This window comes from Coptis chinensis, chromosome 2, assembly GCF_015680905.1.
Source record: "Coptis chinensis isolate HL-2020 chromosome 2, ASM1568090v1, whole genome shotgun sequence".
Lineage (NCBI taxonomy): Eukaryota > Viridiplantae > Streptophyta > Magnoliopsida > Ranunculales > Ranunculaceae > Coptis > Coptis chinensis.
The window spans coordinates 4,782,708-4,803,715 of NC_141457.1; the positions used below are offsets into that span (position 1 = coordinate 4,782,708).

Below are 21,008 nucleotides of genomic sequence, written 5' to 3' on the forward strand. Positions count from 1 at the left end.
TTCTTTTTTTTTCGCGGATACATATCTCGTTGGGTGGATGAGACATCTATTGTTCTTCCTTACCAACTATCTTAGTGGTACCATAATATTTTTTCTGAATTTTCTTTGAAAACTAAGGTCTCATCGTCAATGCAAAAGATTGTCCATTTATTATCTTTTTCAGGCGACTCTTGCATTGACGAAGTTTTTAACTAAAAACATAATGTAGTGAGTAGATCCGGTATTTATAGTGTCCGTAATTTTTTTTATGTCCGAAAGTGTTGATAATGTAATTTTTCTTTCATTAGGTACCTTGCAATGGTTCTATATCATGCCGAGATATATCATGCCGGAGACATGGCGGGAACAATAATGCAAAGAGACTCAAAGAACTTATCATAAATGACCGACCTCGGATTGGACCCGACCGGATATCGCTCACATGTACCAATTAATCTGTCAATCCCCTCATAATAATAGTTGTAGAAGGAAAACTCCTCCATAAAGCAAACACAAAGAGCTTTCAGATTCCTTATTTAACGTTGTATACTAGCTTTCAGATTATTGTTGGCTTGTGTATGTGTGTCCTTTGAATAACCTGGTTTCATTGTTACAACTATGGCAATATGGCTCTCTTCTATCCTGGTCTAAACCAAACGGAGCTCGCTTCTACGGCATATGCCCGGGACATTGCTCCTACAAAGTTTATCATGTGGTCCCGATCATCCCGACGTGGTCGCAACTTTCATAAATGTAGCTATGATGTACAAGGACATAGGAAAGATGCATACAACTCTTCGTTATTTGCAAGAAGCCTTAAAAATAATGAGCCTTCTTGGTGAGGAGCATATTCGACCATTTGTATGCAATCATGCTTTGGCCATGCTATCAAAGATATTTATGGTTTTTTAATCAAGTGGTGAAGTTTTGAATTCTTGGATGATGTAATTTTCTTTATTTATGGTTTTGGCACTTTGTTTATGTAGTCCGAGAAAAATGAACCGTGATGAGAAGCAAAGGTTGAAAGCAGAGAAAGAGAAGTTCGAATAAACAAGTTAAAGCCATGACTTCTCGGCCCAAGCTTCATGCCTCACCCTTCGCCATTCCAACTGCATTTGCTCCTCAAGCTCAAGCACGGCAACAAGCCGATGCCATTCATCGGCTACCCCTCGAGTTTCCATGTGGCAAGTCATGCCACCGCAGCAGCGATTGATACCTCACCGGGATCATGTTCTTTGCCCCTCGGGTTGCTTAAAATGGCATTCTTCAATGACTATGTTAATTGTTATCCGTGGTGGATCTGTTAATTGTTTAAAGTCAAATACTTGATTAGTGGATGATGACTCGCTATTAAAAATGGTTGAACTCCTATTTTAGTTTTTGGGTTTATGTGGATCATTTGTAAATGCTAATAAGGAGATTTTGACTTCAGGTTATTGGGTATTGACATCTTTTGGAATTTTTCAAAGAAAAGGACATCTTTTGGAACCATCCGCAACTAATTTGTTACCGAAAGTGGTTTTGGAGTAGGCGAGTAGTTTGATACTTTCGGATGTGTTGCTCCCTTTCTATCTCGTTTTTAGGACCATCTTCATTTGTATATTTTGGCATAGAGCGGTCGACATATGTCCTATAGTCACAAAGTTTCGTGATAAACTTCACTTCACAAACATCGAGAAATGTTTTTATTCCCATATGAACATTATTTTGCTTCACATAACCTTTGCCGCTTGGTACATAACCTTTTGTTGTTTGTGATGACTTGGTACATAGTTCATGAACAATGGAGATCAAGGAATAATGGCGGTGAATGCATATGCATTTGAATTTGCTAAACCGAATATGTAAACCTTCTTTGGCAGTCTTACGTTGTCTCACGCCAAAGCCTTTAAAAACATGATTTTATAAGATTGCAAAGAGCATCTACAAATCCGGACTCAAACAACGAGAATCAAATAGAATGTAAACGTATTATGAAACACCTAAACCAAAACATTTTATTCGAAAAGCAATTGCACCTTATCTGTTAGGAACTGATCACTTAAGTCACCTCTGCTTATTCTTCTTTTTCTTTCGATAATCAAGTTACCAAGTAATGTTTTGGTGTAAATATGTACATGGGCATGCAAAGGTACTAGGTAGCGTGCGTTGAAGGCATGGCGAGTTGTTCAGTGCCGTACGGCACGGGCAAACCCTAGTTTCTAATAATTAAGACCTAAGACTTTACTTTCTTTAAAATAAAATGACTAATTACTCAATAATTATTTATTCCTACACATGGCAAAATTTTGAGTAGTACCAACTACATGTCATTGATTCTGACCAAGTATATATATTGTATTAATTATTTCTTTTTCTAGTAATCACTTGGTCCATGCTCACTAAAAAACCGAAATTCTTGCCATGTCGATGCCTTATCTATGTCGACAACAATCTAGGAATAGTCCAAGCAGGCCCTGGGCCCTCCACGTTAGGAGCATATCATGTGGCAATCTAAAGTCTAAACAGCTGCCACATTTATTCTCTATCCTAAAATATCCACCCTACAGTAAGTGACAAATCAACGCCTAGTTTTCGGAACAATGTATAAAAAATAGGCCAGTAGAGTCAAAGCTCATTGTCTATAAGACTATAACACTCGTCCCCACTTCTACAGATCTGATCATTTGATCTTGAACTGGAAAAAAATGGGTAGACCTGAATACTTGGCAATGAAGACTGATCAACCAAACTATGAACTGCTGAATTCTGATATTAACCAACTTAAGATTGCAGCGAAAAAGTTTGCTAATGATGCTGTAAAGCTAGGTGGACTTGGCTTTGGTTCTAGTTTTCTTCAATGGCTAGCTGCAATTGCTGCAATGTAAGTTCTCTTTTAAGCCCTGTGTGGTCGATATTTGTGTAGTCGGCAGGATACACAAGTGTTATGCATTTGTATCCGTTGCAGTGTGGATTGATAAATCTGAATCTATTGTCCCTCAATCTAGATTGTTTTGTTTTATTTGTCCAAATCGTTGTTAAAGATTATTTCTTTGAAGAGTTTAAATTTACATCACGGTTCTTCGTTTGGTACTATTGCTTTTGTGCTCAGTTATCGTGTGAAATGTTTAATAGTACAGGGTGTAATCTGAGTAATTCTTTTTTGTAACTACACAATCATGCAATACAAGCACTATATCATGGTGGCTCATCTATTCATGATCAAACTACTTTCGTATTATATGGAAGATTAGATGCTTGTTTTAAGACGGAACAATGAACTGTTTCTTGTTTTTCTCATCACAGAAAGATGGAACAAACATGAGGCACATGTTTGTGACCATGGAATGCAGGTTATGTATTGCAAGAATGCATTTAGACGTTTCTTTTGTTCTCTAACTTTCTAATGTAGATCCTTACTGGCTGGCGGAAGCTTCAGTTTAATTGAATCTACACTTTAATTGAAACACAATTTAAAGAAGACCTAAAATCACTCGTTTATTGAATCTCTCAATCACAAATCACACATAAACACAATTACTCCAACCCTAACTACAAGCCCGTTATTTAAAGTAAACCTAGAAAGCATAAACCAATAGGAACACGACATGTGTCCAACTAACTAATGTACTCGAACCATGGGCTTGGACTCAACTAATGTTCTACATCACTTTCCTTCTACGGGATTATAGAGCACTATGTCTAACGATTTTAGATTTGTTTTGTACACTAATTACTTACCTTTTTGCTTGCAGATATTTGTTGATCTTGGACCGAACGAACTGGAAGACAAATATGTTGACGTCCCTTTTAGTCCCTTACATTTTTCTCACTCTCCCTTCGTTTTTATTTGGCATTTTACGGTGATTATTCATACTGCCTATGCATTGTTTTTTCCTTAAGTTCGAGTTCTATTTTCTTTCTTGCCATCTAATGATTTGTTTGTTTTCTTTCAGAGGAGAGATCGGGAAGTGGATAGCATTTATTGCCGTTGTGTTAAAACTCTTCTTCCCAAAACACTTCCCAGGTCTTCCATTATTCTAATCAATCATGAACATTCTTATTTCTGCTCATATTTAGGTTTCTAAGACATCCAATGGTACAATATTGCATAAGAACCCTCAAAATGGTGATTTCCCAGTGATTCATTCCCGTTATACTTGAATATGAAAAGCAGGGAACACAAGGCCATAGAAACTTTCTACTGACGTACTATTTGTTCTTAAGATACACGGAGTGTCCTATATTTGGACTACTGCAACTTGATTGTGCATCTTGGGTGACCTTTTTGATTCTGGCTATGAAATGAAGTTTACTTATATATCGGTTTTTGTTTCTTCTTCTTCTTTTGGCGAGAAGCAAGCTCGGGTTAGCAGACCTGTACCACGTTTTGCTAGAAAATTTAAATCATATAGTAGAGATGTGCATTGGCATCATTGCACACTATATGTGTAAACTCTTCCTTTATAGGATTGCAAAAATATAAAACCTCCACTCCTCAGTGTAGCATGTCTGAACATATGTGAAGCACTATATCCTTCAAACCTGCTTATGAGTCTTATACCTACAACCAAACTTCTGACTCTTCAAGTAGGTTGATTGGCACTGATCTGGTCTGCTTCCCAACACCATAGGCCATATGTGGAGTTCCTCTGGGGTCCCTCAGGGCACCTTAATAACCTGCTGATCCTGTCTTATAGACTTCCAACTCTACTTAGTAGAGACCAGCCCCAGCCAGTTTGGTGCCGTCCAAGTCACATCTCTTGGTGTTTGCTGCACTAGTTCAATTAAAAAACCGAACTTAGTAGCTGCTAGTCTGTTTATATTAAGTGCGAGTCCTTGTCCTTAGATGGGCAAATAGCTAGTCCAGTTTTAATGTCTCCGATGATCTCAGTGCCTTTACCAATGGATCAAAACTAACATAACACTCTTTAAACACTACAATTTTGTCTTGGGTCTGTAGGTTCCGCTCTTAGTTATAATTGTCTTTGTATGGTCTTCAGCTCCTGCTTTGCAGGCAGAAGGTTTTGATGTATCACCCTTTAGACAATGTGAACTCCAAATAAATTATTACCAATTTCAGCAGTGTGCTGCTCACAATCAACTCTTGCAATTCATTACCCATTTTAATTATGTCATTTGACCTATATTTTATCACGATGATGAACAATGCTATTTGATTTGTCGAAAATATGGCATGATAAACTTATCACGTATGATCAGTCAAGGTGTAGTATAGTGAATATTCAGAGGGTTGACGTTGTCTTATTTTGGGTAGTGGTACATACAGTGTTCTGATACACTGGCTGTCAGCAGGTGGCCATTTGTTTGGAAACATGCTTGATATAAACTTGCCTTTGTTGCATTTTGCTGCCAATACACGCATATTGGCACTTCTATGCACTATCATGGAGAAATGGATTTGGTTCTCTATAGAGCAAAATCTGAATAAGTTGGGTTTGTGTTTGTTTTGGTTGTAACTATTGATTATGGTTTGTGCAGATTGGCTAGAGATGCCCGGGTCGTTAATTATACTTCTGGTAGTAGCTCCCAACTTAATTGCAAATCATGTCAGAGGCGGCTGGTTTGGCATCTTCATTTGTCTTATCATTGGGTGTTACCTACTCCAAGAGCACATCCGCGCAGCTGGCGGGTTTAGAAATGCCTTCTCCAAAGCCCATGGTGTCTCCAACACAATAGGCATTTGCCTTCTATTTGTGTATCCGGTCTGGGCGTTGGTGCTCAAGATTCTTTAGGCTGAAGTATCTTCCGCAACTGTGCATTGCCTTGCTACTTTGTAGTTATGATAATTCTTCAGTTGTATGAGTTATTAGACCGTGTCTTTAATATATCTTCTGCATCTATGAATTTGTTTCTTATTTTATGTTTTGAAGTTTGAACAACGTTTTATTTGTTGAACGTTGTATATCGGTTGTCAAGGTTAGCATTTCATTTTCCATTGAGTTCTTTTTTGGCGAAGCACAATTTGGTTACTTTACTTTCATAATGATGGGTTTTGCCTATAAATTTGCTGCAAAGTTTGTGTCCTCTTCTGAATCTTAGTGCTACTTGAGATTCGCTAAAATGCAATCTCTCTCTCTTGTTCTTGTTTTTTGTTTTTTGTTTTTGGATTAGTAAGTTCAGAGATTCTATTAAAAAGAAAAATAAATGTTCAAGTTGTGGTAGGAAGGGGTTACATTCCAAAGTCCCCTCTCTACAAAGGTACATGACAACCAATGTATGAACTATGGCGTCTTCTATATAAAATTATCCAAGCCTGTAGTAGGTAGCTACGGGGACTTACCTTCCCAGTTCACACAAAATGCACTCATCTGCTCTTGACTCTGCCTCAATCCAATACTCTGTCAATTTGTCAAATGCTACTCACTACACCAGATTTAACAAAAAAACAGACAAAGCTACCGACGCACGTCGTTGCGCTCCCCGTAGTGTCGGACCACAAACCATAGAAAAAAAAAATAAATAAAAACCCTTCGCACTCTCTCAAAATCTTCACGTTCTTCATCAAATCTACAATTTCAATCACATCAATTGAGAATTTCAGGGAATTTCGATCACTTCTTTTTCATCATTTGATTTAAGCTGTTTTGGTTAAGGCAATTAGTTTGGATTTTGTCACATTTTAATTCGTCAATGATTAGTTCATATAACCTTTAAGATTAGAAATTAGTGATACATTGACTTGTCGGTTTTGCATTTGGTGATGAATTGATGATACATTGATTTAATTAAAAATTACCAAATTAAAATTTACGAAATTCAACATTGTGATGATATTGCTTAGGATTATTTGTTAGCAATCATCTTTATTTAACCGGCAATTGTTGTCTTTTTTTATTATTTTAATAAAAAATTCTGTTGTGGGTCCTACTAGAAAAGAAAAAAATATATAGAGAAAGATTTAAAAAATAGAGACCCTAAAAAAAAAAAAAAAAAAAAAAAATTGTGTAGGCTCTATGGGCAGAGCACGAATCTCCCCTTTCTTCTCTCCAGGGTTAAAGCTGTCCTACGGCTTAAAGCAGATCTGACTTCTCTCCCACCCACCCACCACTTTTCTTCTCAAAGTCTGAAATTGTGAACACCTTGGATTGGGCAATCTTGGTAGTGATAATCTGAACCATAGATAGGATACAATTGTGAGAAAGGTGAGCTGTTACCCCCTTTGAGCTTCTTCTTTCCCCCCTCTGTTCTCTTTGGTAATTTTAAATTTCTTAGTTTTCTTTACCTTTAATTTTTGGCTTTGAGTTCTCCCCCCCCTCTTAGTTCATAGTTTTTTTCCTTTCCAGTTCTGTCCTTTCTGTGGCTGTTGGGAGCTTTTCACGAAGACATGGCAAGTTCTTCAGTGCAAGGAGGACCAACTAGAGAAAAGATTGAGGAACTCCAGATTGAAATGCAAAATCTCTTCTGTTCTAAAGAGAAAAAAGTGGTGGACATTGGCTGTAAAAATATGGTAGAAAACATAGGAGAAAGTACTACTCTACTCGGCAAGCTGTATGGAGGTAAACTCATCTCTTTACAAGACCTTGCTGATGAACTACACAGGGGTTGGCAAACTAGGGGAAACACAAAGGTGGAAATGCTATCAAAAGGCTTTTATAAGATGGAGTTTGAAAATATGGAAGAGCTGGAGCATGTCAAAGCAAATAGCCCTTGGTTGATACAAGGGTTCATCTTCTCAGTAAAGAAAGGGAAACATCTACAGAATTGGGCTACATCACAGAAGTTCGATCTGGTGGATTTTTGGATACAGATTCACGGACTCCCAAGTGACCGTATAAATGAGGAGAATGTTAGGAGTGTGGGGCAAAACCTTGGCAAACTAAAGGAGGTTGATCTCTGCTACAGAGGGGAGTTCAGAAACCCAGTAGCTAGAGTTAGAGTTCGAATGGATATTAAAGAACGGCTGCTGAAAGGTCTAGACCTCCAGAGTGAACTGGGAGAAGTTTTCCTAGTCACTTTCAAATATGAAAAGTTGGAAATTTTTTGCTACTTCTGTGGCTGCATTGGACATGATATTCATTACTGTAAACAGAGAGATCAATACAGCTTGGATTTGCGCAAATATGGAGGATCCCCCATAGACATCAAGAATAACTTCTCGTTCATGTTGAGAGCAACGGTTTGTTTCAACGGAGTGGCCAACTCAGGGCCAGCCCCAGTAACAATATCGGGAACTCCAAATAAACCAAGATCTAACCACATGCCGGCAAGAAAAAGGGGCTCTCCGATACGCAGGCTATGGGATGGGACAGGCTTGTTAACAACCCCGGTAAGAGATAAGTCGGCTGGAAAGGTGTCGGAGGTTAGGAATTGGAGTACGGAAGAAAGAGAAGCCTCAGCGTCAGAACTCAGAACGGCTAGAAAAGAATATGGGGCTGGTTTGTCAGTTACCGTTGGAAGTTCAAACTTGGGTGGGACTTTGCCCTCAGATAAAGTACAGAGCTGGGCTGGACAGGAAATAAGCCAAGTTTTGGGCCCCCAAGGTTTTTGTCTGGATAAGTGTGGTGGATCTGAGGCCCATGGAAAATCAATTGCGGTTTGGACACCAGTGTTGGGGGCTGCAAATATGGACCTAGATGGGGACCCAAAGGATGTTGAGAAAGGACCCGAACCTATACGAGATGAAGTTTCTGGAAATCATCGTGATATAGAATGGGAACAAGTAGGTTGCAAAGCTGGCATGCTAGAGACAATAGCGGTTGGAGGTGAGTTTTTGGAAACTAGGAAAGATCTGATGAAAGATCACGCCGCGCCGAATTTTGGCTCTCCCACTTCCCAGGCCATCATTCCTTTTCTAGATTATAACGAGACTGATGGGAGCTATCAAGCCAGTTTTCTTGCTGAGGGTGGACATCACACTTTTCGGTTTCTTGGGCTACCAAGACGTGGTAGGGGGTATAAAACTTTTGCCTCTCGAGGATCCAGAAGAAGAAGAGCTAAGAGAGTTTTGAAAACAGAGATAGGATTAAGAGTGGGAAGCAAAAGGAAACAGCTGGTTTTAGGAGGAGTTTTGGAAAAGATGGATGATGGTGGCTGGAATAAACACAATTTGAGGGTGGCTGAAAGTCTCTCAAAGAAAGCAAAGAGAGTGGCAGATGACTTAAGGGCAAAAGGATTGGGACACCTGTTGATTCCGGAAGAAGCTCAGATTGTCTCCATCTCCAGTGACTCTAGGAACTTAGTGGAACCATCAATCTCAAATCAATCATTGGACTCAAGTGTTCACTCAGAGCAATGGGGACCAGAGATACCAGAGGAGGATATCCCATCAGATGCCTTCACTGATGAGGAAGAGGAGGATCTTTCAGAAGACGAAGACTTGGACATGGTGGTTTTTAATGTTGACTCTCAGGAGGAAGTATCTGTGGGTAATGCGCCTTTGGACCTCAGTCAAGGTAGTCACGATGAGGGTGAGTTTGATTATGATGTGAGTATCTCTCAACTTGCACAACCCCAGCCTTTGGCAGTTGATGACTCAACAGTAGTGAAACAACAGAAAAAAAAGGAAAGCAACAAGTTTCTGAGGCAAGAGCTAGAAAGAGGAGAGGTTCCCCAAATGGGTATAGTGGTGATGGAAGTTCTAATGGTGAGAGTGGTAAGTCTGCAAGCAGTGGAGGTCTGTGTGGTCCTCCTCCAGGGGTCGCGGCAGCTGTCCCCAAACAGCTGCCTCAACAGAAATAATACACGCCTGGAACTGCCGGGGAATAGGTTCCTCCACGACAGTTCAAAATCTAAAGGATCTTTTGAGGCAACACCAACTGGATATCATCTGTTTATCTGAAACCAAAGTGGGGGAGAGTAAAATTAGTATGTTAAGCAAAGTACTAAAGTTTGATAACCATTTCTGTGTTCCTTCTGCTGGACATCGAGGTGGGCTGGCACTTTTCTGGAAAACAGGAGTAGACCTTGAGGTGCTGGGAGCCACGACAAATCAAATCACAGGTAAACTTTCTAATTATCATAGTAATAATCCGTGGTTTTTCAGTTTCATCTATAGAGAACCAAATGCTAGCTGTAGGCATAGATTCTGGGATGAGATAAGAGAAACTGCCCTTTATATTTTTGGGCCTTGGTTGCTTTTTGGGGATTTTAATGCCATTAGATCCCTGGATGAGAAAATTGGGGGTAGATCTTCTTTTAATAAGTGCATGCTTGATTTTAATCTTTTGATTGATGAGCTAGGCCTGGTTGATCTGGGGTATAGGGGACCTAAGTTTACCTGGAACAATAATAGGAAAGTTAAAGATAACATTCTTGAGTGTCTTGAACGAGCTCTGGCCACAGCTGATTGGCTGGATCTTTTTCCTACTATGTTAGTTAATAATGTGGTAAATGCTACCTCGGACCATTTGTCCTTAATGATAAATCTTATGCCCAAGATGGAGGTTACTGATAGGCCTTTCAGGTTTTATGATATGTGGCTGAGGGATGAGTCTTGTAAGCCTGTAATTGATCAGGCTTGGAAGGCAGTCACTCATGACCTTCTTGACTGGAAAGTAGTCCATAAGCTCAAGAGTGTTGAACAATGCCTGAAAAGTTGGAATAAGAAAACTTTTGGTAATATCTTTTATAGTATAAAGAAAACTCAAAAAGATTTGGATAGAGTGCTCCAGAAACCTTTCTCTTACCAGAACCATGAAAAAGCTAAACTTCTCAAGGCAAGGCTTTTCGATTGGTATGACAAAGAGGAAGTTTTCTGGAAACAGAAATCTAGTCAACATTGGATTAAAGAGGGGGGCAGAAATACCAAGTTCTTCCATCTGTCTACGGTGTATAGGAGAAGAAAGAATAATATTGATAGGATTAAAGATAGTGAGGGGGTGTGGAAAGAAGGAAGACAAGGGGTGGGGTATGCTGTTAAAGAATATTTTGATGATCTTTTTGCTTCGGATATGCCTTGTAATAATGATCAGATCTTTAACCTGTTTTCCCCTTGCATCACTGATAGAGAAAATGAGATCCTTACTGCCTGCCCCTCTGAGGAGGACATCTGGCATGTGGTTAAGAAGATGGGGGCCTTGAAAGCCCCTGGACCAGATGGCTTCCAAGGAACTTTCTATCTGAATTGCTGGGAGGTGGTTGGCAAAGATATTATAAATTGTGTTAAAGATTTCTTTGTGAAAGGCTGCATGAACCCTAGATTTAATGAAACCTTTTTATCTTTAATTCCTAAAGTTTCTAATCCTGATCATATGTCTAAGTTCAGACCTATTAGTTTGTGTAATTTCTGCTACAAAATTATTGCTAAGATCCTAGCTAATAGGCTTAAGACACATATTAATAAGATAGTCTCCCCTTTTCAAGGAGCTTTCATAAAGGGTAGGAACATAGGTGATAATATTGGGTTTGCCAGTGAAATTTTTCATAATATGAAGAGCATGAAAACAAAACATGGCTTTGTGGCCTTGAAGATGGATATGGCAAAAGCCTATGATAGGGTAGAATGGTCTTTTCTTGACAATATTTTTAATAAGTTGGGCTTTAGTGCTAAGTGGAGACAACTCATCTCCCAATGCATCTCTACTGTCACGTACAAAGTCTTGCTGAATGGTTCTCCCCTAGAGAGGTTCAGTCCTGACAGAGGGCTTAGACAGGGAGACCCTCTCTCCCCTTACCTGTTTATCATTGTCTCTGAAGCTCTCTCTAGAATGATAGCAAAGGCTGAAAGTAATGGGGAGATCCATGGCATCAAAATCAGGAGGAATGCTCCCGCTATCACACATCTCCTTTATGCAGATGACCTTATCTTGTTCACTAAGGCCAGTTTGGCTGAGAGTGGCAAGGTAAAGCACATTTTGGAAAAGTATTGTGCTGCCTCTGGACAGAGGATAAACTATGACAAGTCTAGCATCCATTGTAGCAAAAATGTGCATAGAATGCATAAAAAGATTCTTAAGAGATTTTGGAAGATGAGGATCTTTGACAAGAGAGATAAATACTTGGGAGTACCCATTGTCATATCTCAGAGCAAAAAGGATGACTTTGATTACCTGGTTGACAAAGCCCATGGCAAAATAAAAGGTTGGAGAGCAAAAGTCTTGAGCCAAGCTGGGAGGAATACTCTTATCCAAGCTGTGGCTCAAGCTACTCCTCTCTATGCTATAGCAACATACAAAGTACCTAAATTAAATCCACATGCAATAAGTTAGATAAAGCATACAGACACTTCTGGTGGCATGGTACTGAGGACAGCAAAAGCCTCCACACCATTGGGTGGGATGGCATATGTAAGCCTAAAGCCTTGGGAGGCTTAGGATTGAGGAAATCTGGGGATATGAACAAGGCTATGCTTTCTAAGCTGGCTTGGAAAGCTGTCAAGGACACTACATCTATATGGGCGAAGACCTTTATAGCTGTGTATGGAAAATAGTGGTTTGATAGTAAAGAGGAACCCCCACCCTGGGCCTCCTGGTTCTGGAAAGGGGTGCATAGAACTGCCCGAGGCATTCTCCCAGGGCTTATTTGGAGTACTGGGAAAGGCGACAAGGTGGAAGCTATGAAACAACCTTGGCTTCTTCAAAACAATGCCCCTATAACACTGCAAGATATGATGCCTAACAGACCTGAGCTGAAGGATCTAAGAGTAAGAGACCTGATGCTAAGGGATGGGTCAAGTTGGGACTATCAAAAAGTGGCGTCTCTATTTCCACCTGAGATAGTGACTATGATCAATCAAGTGGTGATCAGACCTAACAGCAGTGCCACTGATGATATTAGATGGGTGCACACCCATAATGGACTCCTAACAGTCAGATCTGCCTATAAGTTTGTCACTAGAACTTATTGGCAAGGAGGTACCTCCTCTTTCAATACAAAGAGTATAAAAACTCTGTGGGGTTTGCAAATGTCAACTAACACACAGATGTTCCTTTGGAAGATGTATATGAACATACTTCCCACAGGGGATGTGTTGGAAAGCAGAAATATTCAGGGGGACCATACTTGCCCCTTATGTTGGTCGGCCCCAGAAGAACCCATCCACCTTTTCTTCCAATGTGAGTGGACAAAACTGGTTTGGTTTGCTTCGGAGTTGGGGGCCAGAGTTGAAGAACATGCTGACCATACTATAAGAGACTGGCTCGATGTCTTCCTGGGGTGGACACAAACAGCTGACCAAGGACTTGTAGAAAAAGGGCTGCTAGCAGCTCATATCTTACAAGATATTTGGGAAGCAAGAAATAAAGCTAAGTTTGAGGGCAAATTGCCCAACAGAGATAGCCTGCTGAGAAGGGCTTATGCTTAGTGGAACAGGAGCCTGGAAGCATACAGAGAACCTCAGGGAGTAGTTTCTACTAACTCTTACCTTTCTAAGACTTGGCTTGATGAGAAAAACAATCCTATTTTTCCTATTGTGGAAGTAAATACTGTGTTAATCCGTTTTGATGCGGCTTTCTGTAGGGAAACAAGGGTGGCAGCAGCAGGGACTTTGGCTTGGGATAGAGAAGGAACTATGGTGGGAGTAGCTACACGGCTCTTTGAAGCTGGGTCTGCAGAAGAGGCAGAGATGGTGGCATTGGAAGTGGCTGTTAAACTAGCTAGGACCACGGGAAGCACATCAGTACTGTTTGAAGGAGATTGCCGTTAAGTTATTTTGGCTGCACAAAACTTGAGTGAGCAGCAGTTGACAAATTGGAAACTAGATTCCATTAGATGTAATATTCAGGAGTTATGCCACACTTTCACTTTTTGTAGGTTTAGTTGGATTAGTAGGCAAGTGAATGGTGAAGCTCATGAGCTAGCCAAGTGGGCTTCTAGATATCAAGATCTGAACTCTCTCTCCCCGACTTTCTGTTGAACAGCAGTACTGTACCCCTTATGCTTTGAATTTTATAAGACATGTTTTAACGAAAAATATATATATATATATATATATATATATATATATATATATATATATATATATATGGGCAGAGAGCACGTGCTTTTTTTTGCTAGTGTTGTGTAATGCCGTAATGCTAATGATTATATTCGGTGCAAATTTTTTTATTTGGTGTCCTGACATAAGCATGGCCATGTTCTTAGGTGATATGGCTTTGAGAAATATCTATTTTAAAATGAAAGCACAAGCTCATATGTTTTTTTTTTTTTTTTTAAATCAATTATGTTCTATGTATTAAGAGTATGAAAATTTCTGAATACATACAGATTCACTCCCCCCCCCCGGCAAAATAAATTTAAATATTTTTTTTCGTGTGAAGATCAATTATGTTCTATGTATTTATGAGTATGAAAATTTCTAAATACATAGAGGTTCCCCCCCCCCACACACACACACACAAATAAATTTAAATATTTTACTACCGCACCTCAAATTTTTTGACTATAGTAGTTTTAAATGTGAAGCCACAACATAGTCTTCTTATAATAGGTGTAGGAGCGTCATATCAAATCCAAGTATTTTATCATTAATCTACTCTTGGCAAATATGAATGGACTAGACCCGAGAATAGAAGTAAGTCAAGTAACACACAATTAAGTTGAGGAGAAAATCCTTGCAAAGTCACGGCTTACTTGCTCTCTCCAAATGTCAAAAAGTAAAGCCTTATTATACTATTTAATCATTTATACCCTTTCTTTTATAAGGTCTCTTTTTGTCTCCACTCTTCACTTTACCTTTCTGAATTTTGAAAAAAAGGGGAAAATCACTCATTTTAATCCTTCCATAACTTCTTAAACCAATTTATTTCAATTCACAGCAAGGATTTGCTAATTCTGATGGAAAGAAATCAAGAAATGATGTTAGAAGAAGATGTAAGCATTCTAAAACCCTGATATTAAACTATTTTTTTCAATTGTTTGTAATTTGTAATTTGTTGATTTTGATTTTGATTTTGATTTTGATTTTTTTTTTTTTTTTTTTTTTTTGTTGTTGTTGTTGTTGTTGTTGTTGTTAGATTTTTTGTTCCACTTATTATTTTGCTGAGAAATATTGGTTTTACTGTTTTAGGCTTTTAGCGCACCTCCAAATGAGTGAAATGACAAATCCACACTTCTGACTTTTGTGAATCTGTTCACTTGCTCAATACTTGGGAACTTAAGTCTTCAGAGCTTGGGAAAACAAAAAGTATTGTTAAAAAATGAAATTGATATTTAACTTACTCTGATTTTGGCATTACGTGTTGACGGTGTTGTATTACAATCTTTTAATTAATTACATATGTACATCGCTGAGTTGCTGTGATATTGGCTTGGAAGTCTAGTAATATGCCATTTGGGTATTTATGTTTTGATGTTTGTGCCTGTTTTTTGGCGAACAGTTGACTAGTTGAGCAAACTGACCAAGTGTAGAAAATCTGTGGGAGTTCCCTCTATATTTGGACTTGTTATTCATGAGGAAAAATACACTTGATTCGTACTTTACTCGATGCCCTTCTAAAGCTCCTAGAGTTGAACCTGAAGAAGGTGGCTCTTCCAATGCTCCTAGAGTGGAACCTGAAATTGTTGGACCTTCCATAGCAACTTGTGTTGAATCTCAAGAAGTTGGTCTGCCTGAAGCTTCTAGAGTTTTATCCGGAGAAGCTGGTCCTTCTGGAACTTGTAGAGTGGACTCTCAAAAAGTTGACACTTATTTAGTAAGGGATCCAGGGTTGAGAAAACAAATATGGGATTATCCAAGTTCTCAACGTGATGAGATTAGACGTGTTTATATCATTGTTGGACCATGTCAACCAAGCCTCCAACAAATCAGTATTTTCTTCATGATAAGAATCATCGTTGCTTTTAAGAAAGTCGGTACAAATCATTTCTAGATTGGTTGGACTCTGAATTGAAAAATCGTGCCTTTTGCCTTCCATGCTTCCTCTTCACAAAGCCATCTCAACGCCCTGGAGCTAGTGTGTTCATGGTTGGCGGATTTTCTTCATGGAAGAAAGTTTATGATGGCCAGAATTGTGCTCTTTTATCTCATGTCAAAAAGGGTCCGAACTCGATACATAGAGTTGTTGTTGGGTGTTGCTATAGCCTAATGAAACAAAAGCAACATATTAAGAATATTGTTGAAAAACAAATTTCTAAATAGATTGCTAATACTCGATTGCGGCTTGGAACAATGATGGATGTGGTTAGATATCTTACACTTCAAGGTTCTGCTCTTAGAGGCTGCGATGAAAGCAAAACTTCTAACAACCGAGGGAACCTTCTTGAAATGATAAAGTTATTGGCTTCGTATAACAAAGATGTTGATGCTATAGTTTTAGATAATGCTCCTAAAAATTGTACCTATACTTCTCCTACAACTCAAAGGCAAATTCTTACTATTTTGTCAGACAAAATACACAAGTTTGTTCGTGAGGAGATTAGTGATGAGAAATTTTGTACTATAGTGGATGAAGCTCGAGATGAATCAAAAAGGGAGCAGACGACAATTGTTTTGAGATTTGTCGATAAATATAGTTTAGTGCGGGAGTATTTATTTGATATAGTTCATGTGAAAGATACCATGTCAGCAACTTTGAAAGAAGCAATATGCAAAGTCCTTTCTCACCATGAACTTAGTGTGCAAAATATTCGTGGGCAAGGATATGATGGTGCGAGTAATATGTGTGGTGAAGTGGGCGGGTTGCAAGCTTTATTCTCTATTGAGTGTCCTTTTGCGTACTATGTCCATTGTTTTGCTCACCGTCTCCAGTTAGTACTAATTGCAATAGATAAAGATGTTAAATCTATTTGGCAATTTTTTTTCCCACTTGCATATTGTAGTCAATGTAGTTGGTGCCTAATGCAAAAGAAATGATCAGTTGAGAGATGATAGAGCTGCTGAAATTGCACACTTGCTTGCTATTAATGATGAGTTTGAAAAGTAACGACTTTGAAAAGACCAGGAAATACTCGATGGGGTTCACATTTGGGTTATATTTCCAGTTTGATAATGTTATTTAGCGCAACATGTACAGTCTTAAGTGAGATAATTAATGATGGAGCGACAGCAAATCAACGTGCAGAGGCGGATGGAGTGTATGATGTAATTATAACTTTTGAGCTTGTATTTATCCTCCATCTTATGAGGGAAATCATGGAGAGTACTGATGACATTTGCCAAGCTTTGCAACGCACACTACTACAGAATGACACGTATACCACGGTCAATAAGAACGTTTATACCACGGTTCTTCCAAAAACCGTGGTAAATACTTATATACCATGGCGGAAACTTCTTTGGTCATTGGTTTACTAGTATATGCCACAGTTACATGAAAACCGTGGGATAAGTTGGGCCATATACCATGGTTAGTTTTTTGTTTTTTGTTTTTTTTGTTTTTTTTTCCAGCATGAGAGTACTCCACATCCTCACTAACTTAAACAGAAACAGTGGTGGTATATAAATTTTCCACTTTCTACCGTGGTTTATGCCAAATAGTCAAATACACGGAAACAAAAAATAGAAAAAAAAAATACACGTACGAAACTCACTCAAATTGGATTCCCGCTATTCTCTCCCCACAACTTCTACAGTTCTACGACTCTTAACCTTTCCAACTTTTTCCAACTTCTACCACTCTACCACTCTAACCCAGGGCACTCTTTTTAGCTTGTTCGTGTTTTAATTTGCTTCTCGGTTCATGTATTAATTCGCTTCATCTGATTATCTGGTAAGGGTTTCTCGTTCTGGTTTGAAATTCATGTCTGGTTTGTTTTGATTTTGATTATAATGTCTGTTTATATTCTTTCTTCAAAATCTATACAACATATATGATAATCAAAGTTAATCAAAATCTAACGTTTTCATATAGATTTTGATTTCTCGGTTCTATATTCTTTCTTCAAAACCGTTTTCTTCAAAATCTTGAGGCATTTCTTTATTCCGAACCTTTGTCAGAATGTAGGGGAGGAAGAATGGCTACTGCAGTGAGGTTTGAAGTCATTACAGATGAATTACAGAAAATTTTAGATACAAACCTAGATGAAGCACCGAGTATTACAACGCTTTAACTAAAGAATGATAAATTTGTTTGTCACTCTCAAAGTCTTGATCACCCTTCCACTTTTTGTACAACAAACAGATGGTAAAACTTATTTTGGCATCTGATAAACATCGTAATAATGTTAATTACTAAAGATAAAGATCATAATCTCATACTAAAGATGTTCAGCTTGGTATTGTTTTATTGGCCATTGCTTGCTAAAGGTGAAATATTTTGGTTTACATGGGTTTTCTATATATTCTTTCTTGTTCAATTTCTTGCAATTTAATTTGTGCATCTGCAAAGTATTGTTCGGTGGTAAAAAAGTCCTCTTCTACGATACTTTTTTTTTTCTTCCTTTTTTTCCTTTGCTATTTCAATTAGGTGAATTTGCAAAGTAATGCTAATGGCTTTTGTTTTTTTAATTTGATAGTAGAATTTAATTCGATACCAAAAAGAGACATTTAATTTGTATGGGACAAAATTTCTGAACTCTACTATTAGACCACTTTAAGTCATAAGCTTGATTTGAGATTGCCAAAGTAGTAATTGCAGTAAGTAACTTGAGAGTTATTGTAAACATTTTTCCTTTGTCTTGCAGATTCTTGGGAAAGCTCTTGGAGTTCTTGAGAATAGTACGTGTAAGGACTTGAGTGGAAACCAATATTCTTGCTAGGTATTGTTTTCTGCATTTAGTTCTCTGAACTTTTCTTTGTACTTTTCTGTAGCTCCATGTAGTATGTTACATGCTTATTTTTATTTTGTGGTTACGGTGTTTAAAATGACTTATCTTTATGGGGTTTTAGGTTTTTGTTTACTTGCAATAGGAATAAGAATGGATAGGTCCTGGATGACTATGGATAGAGTAACGAATGAATTCGAAGTAGGGGTCTTGTACTTTCTTAAATGTGCTAAAAAGAGTGTAGGCCCGAAGATGCTTCATTGGATAAGATGCTCATGCTCTGTTTGTGGGAATAATCAGCACCAGACTTTGGTAGAGATAAAAAATCATCTATATGAAAATGGTTTTGAAGAAACCTATACAACATGGATATTGCATGGGGAAGATTCTCCTAGTGATCAGCCATGAAGTGGTAGTACATGTCAACCTCTTTCTCAAGATTTTGAGACCCCTGATGATTTTGCAGACACAACTAGAATGGTTGAGGATGCATATGAGCATTTTACTGGGGATCCTGAAAAGCTTTGTAAGTTGCTTGAAGATGCGGAGAAGCCTCTGTACAAAGGTTGCACAATATTTACAAAGTTGTCATTCCTTGTCGAAATGTTCCATTTGAAAGCAAGAAGCGGGTGGTCAGACAAGAGTTTTAACCTTTTATTGAAGTTGTTCGAAAAAGCCCTTCCGGAAATTAATGAGTTGCCAAAGTCCATGTCCAACACTAGAGATATTTTGTCTACGTTTGGAATGCGATCTGAGAAAATACATGCATGTCCCAATGATTGCATACTTTATAGAGGTAAGGAGTACAAGTCTAGAACTACTTGTCCGACTTGTGGAGCGTTAAGATACCAAGAAAACAAGGGTAAAGCGCCTGCAAAAGTACTGTGGTACTTTTCACCTATCCCAAGATTTGTAAAGATGTTTCAATCGGCTTAGACAACAAAAGATTTGGTATGGCCTACAAATGAGAGAGAAGTAATTGATGGTCAAATGCGTCATCCTGCTGATTCTCCTGCGTGGAAAGAGATCGATAAGTTGTGGCCAACTTGTGCTTCAGATCCAAGGAATCTACGACTAGCTCTTTCGATAGATGGAATCAATCCACATAGTAACCTTAGCAGTAGGCATAGTTGTTGGCCCATTATGTTGGTCACTTACAATCTTCCACCATGGTTATGTATGAAGAGAATTTTTTTGATGTTGACAATGTTGATATCAGGTCCACAACAGCCGGGTAATGATATTGACATTTACCTCAGACCTTTGATTGAAGATTTACAGACTCTGTGGGGTCCTGGTGTTGAGGTTTTTGATGCCTACAAGCAGCAATCTTTTACATTGAGGGCTGTACTAATGTGGACAATTAATGATTTTCCCGCGTTAGGAAATTTAGCTGGTCGTAGCGTCAAGGGGTATTTTGCTTGTCCAGTTTGCAATGAAGAAACAAATTCCATTAGATTGAAACATTCGAATAAAAACATATATCAAGCACATCGAAAGTGGCTTCCAAAAAACTATCGGTTTAGGAAGCAAAGAAAGGGGTTTAATGGGCAGCAAGAATGTCGATCAAGTCTAGAGCTGTTAACTGGGAAGAAGATTTTGGGAAAGGTCAAGGGGTTCCAAGTCAAATGGGGAAATTTTTTTTTGGTGATTCCGAAGCCAAAAGCATCAAAAAGGAAGTCAAAGGCATCCAATGAAAAGTCAGATACACGAAAGAGGAAGCGGCTTGCCCTGACTAATGAAAGCGAAAGTAGAACTTGTTAAAGAAGAAGTCCATATTTTTTGAGCTCGAATATTGTGAATTTCTGCTTGTACGGTACAACTCGGATGTTATGCATATTGAGAATAATGTTTGTGATAGTATTATTGGCACACTCCTCAACATGAAATATAAACGAAGGATGACCTTAAAAGTCGTCTTGACCTTGTGATATACGTAAAAAGAGTAGTTTTGTTACGAAATGAACGTTAAACTCAAAACGCAAGAAAACTAAACTAAATTACGAAAAGCTATCAAAGATTTCTATACTTTAAATTCTATCGAAATAGAGTGGAGTAAAAAGTTCGTTCCACTCTCAGTTCCTTAGTATTGAAGTTTTCTACAATTGACTAGTAATTCAAAGTTTAATGAGAGCAATGGTTGAGGTTTTATACTACGACGTGAATTCGAACGACAAGATAAGAATAACGAAATGACATATATAAAGATGTGAACTTTACTACTTTTAATTAACCAATACTTCAAATCTAATTAATGACTAAGAATTGAATAACAACAATTGAAATTAGATCTAATAAATTGAAATGACAAAAATTGAATTGACAAGAATAACTATTTTATTTATCTAACTAAATGAAGAACAATGATTCAAAGGATTAATCTAAAACAATGAATTGAAACTAATTAATTTAACTAATTGAATTCAAATAAAACTAGATTTAGAAGC

General features: G+C 38.2%; 2 protein-coding genes across 2 annotated transcripts; both read left to right on the forward strand.

The window, feature by feature from the left end:
- Positions 1–2,489: 2,489 nt before the first annotated feature.
- On the forward strand, positions 2,490–5,996 carry COR413-PM2 (cold-regulated 413-plasma membrane 2). Its single transcript, XM_086583282.1, has 4 exons — positions 2,490–2,842; positions 3,714–3,821; positions 3,915–3,985; positions 5,461–5,996. The coding sequence occupies exons 1-4, from the start codon at positions 2,667–2,669 to the stop codon at positions 5,712–5,714; spliced, it is 609 nt and encodes a 202-aa protein (XP_086439408.1). The 5' UTR covers positions 2,490–2,666; the 3' UTR covers positions 5,715–5,996.
- A 1,273-nt stretch (positions 5,997–7,269) lies between these two features.
- Positions 7,270–13,831, forward strand: LOC147514465 (uncharacterized). The gene is made up of 2 exons (XM_086594377.1): positions 7,270–9,921; positions 13,378–13,831. Exon 1 carries the CDS (start codon positions 7,307–7,309, stop codon positions 9,758–9,760), a length of 2,454 nt encoding a protein of 817 aa, XP_086450503.1. The 5' UTR covers positions 7,270–7,306; the 3' UTR covers positions 9,761–9,921; positions 13,378–13,831.
- Positions 13,832–21,008: the final 7,177 nt, after the last annotated feature.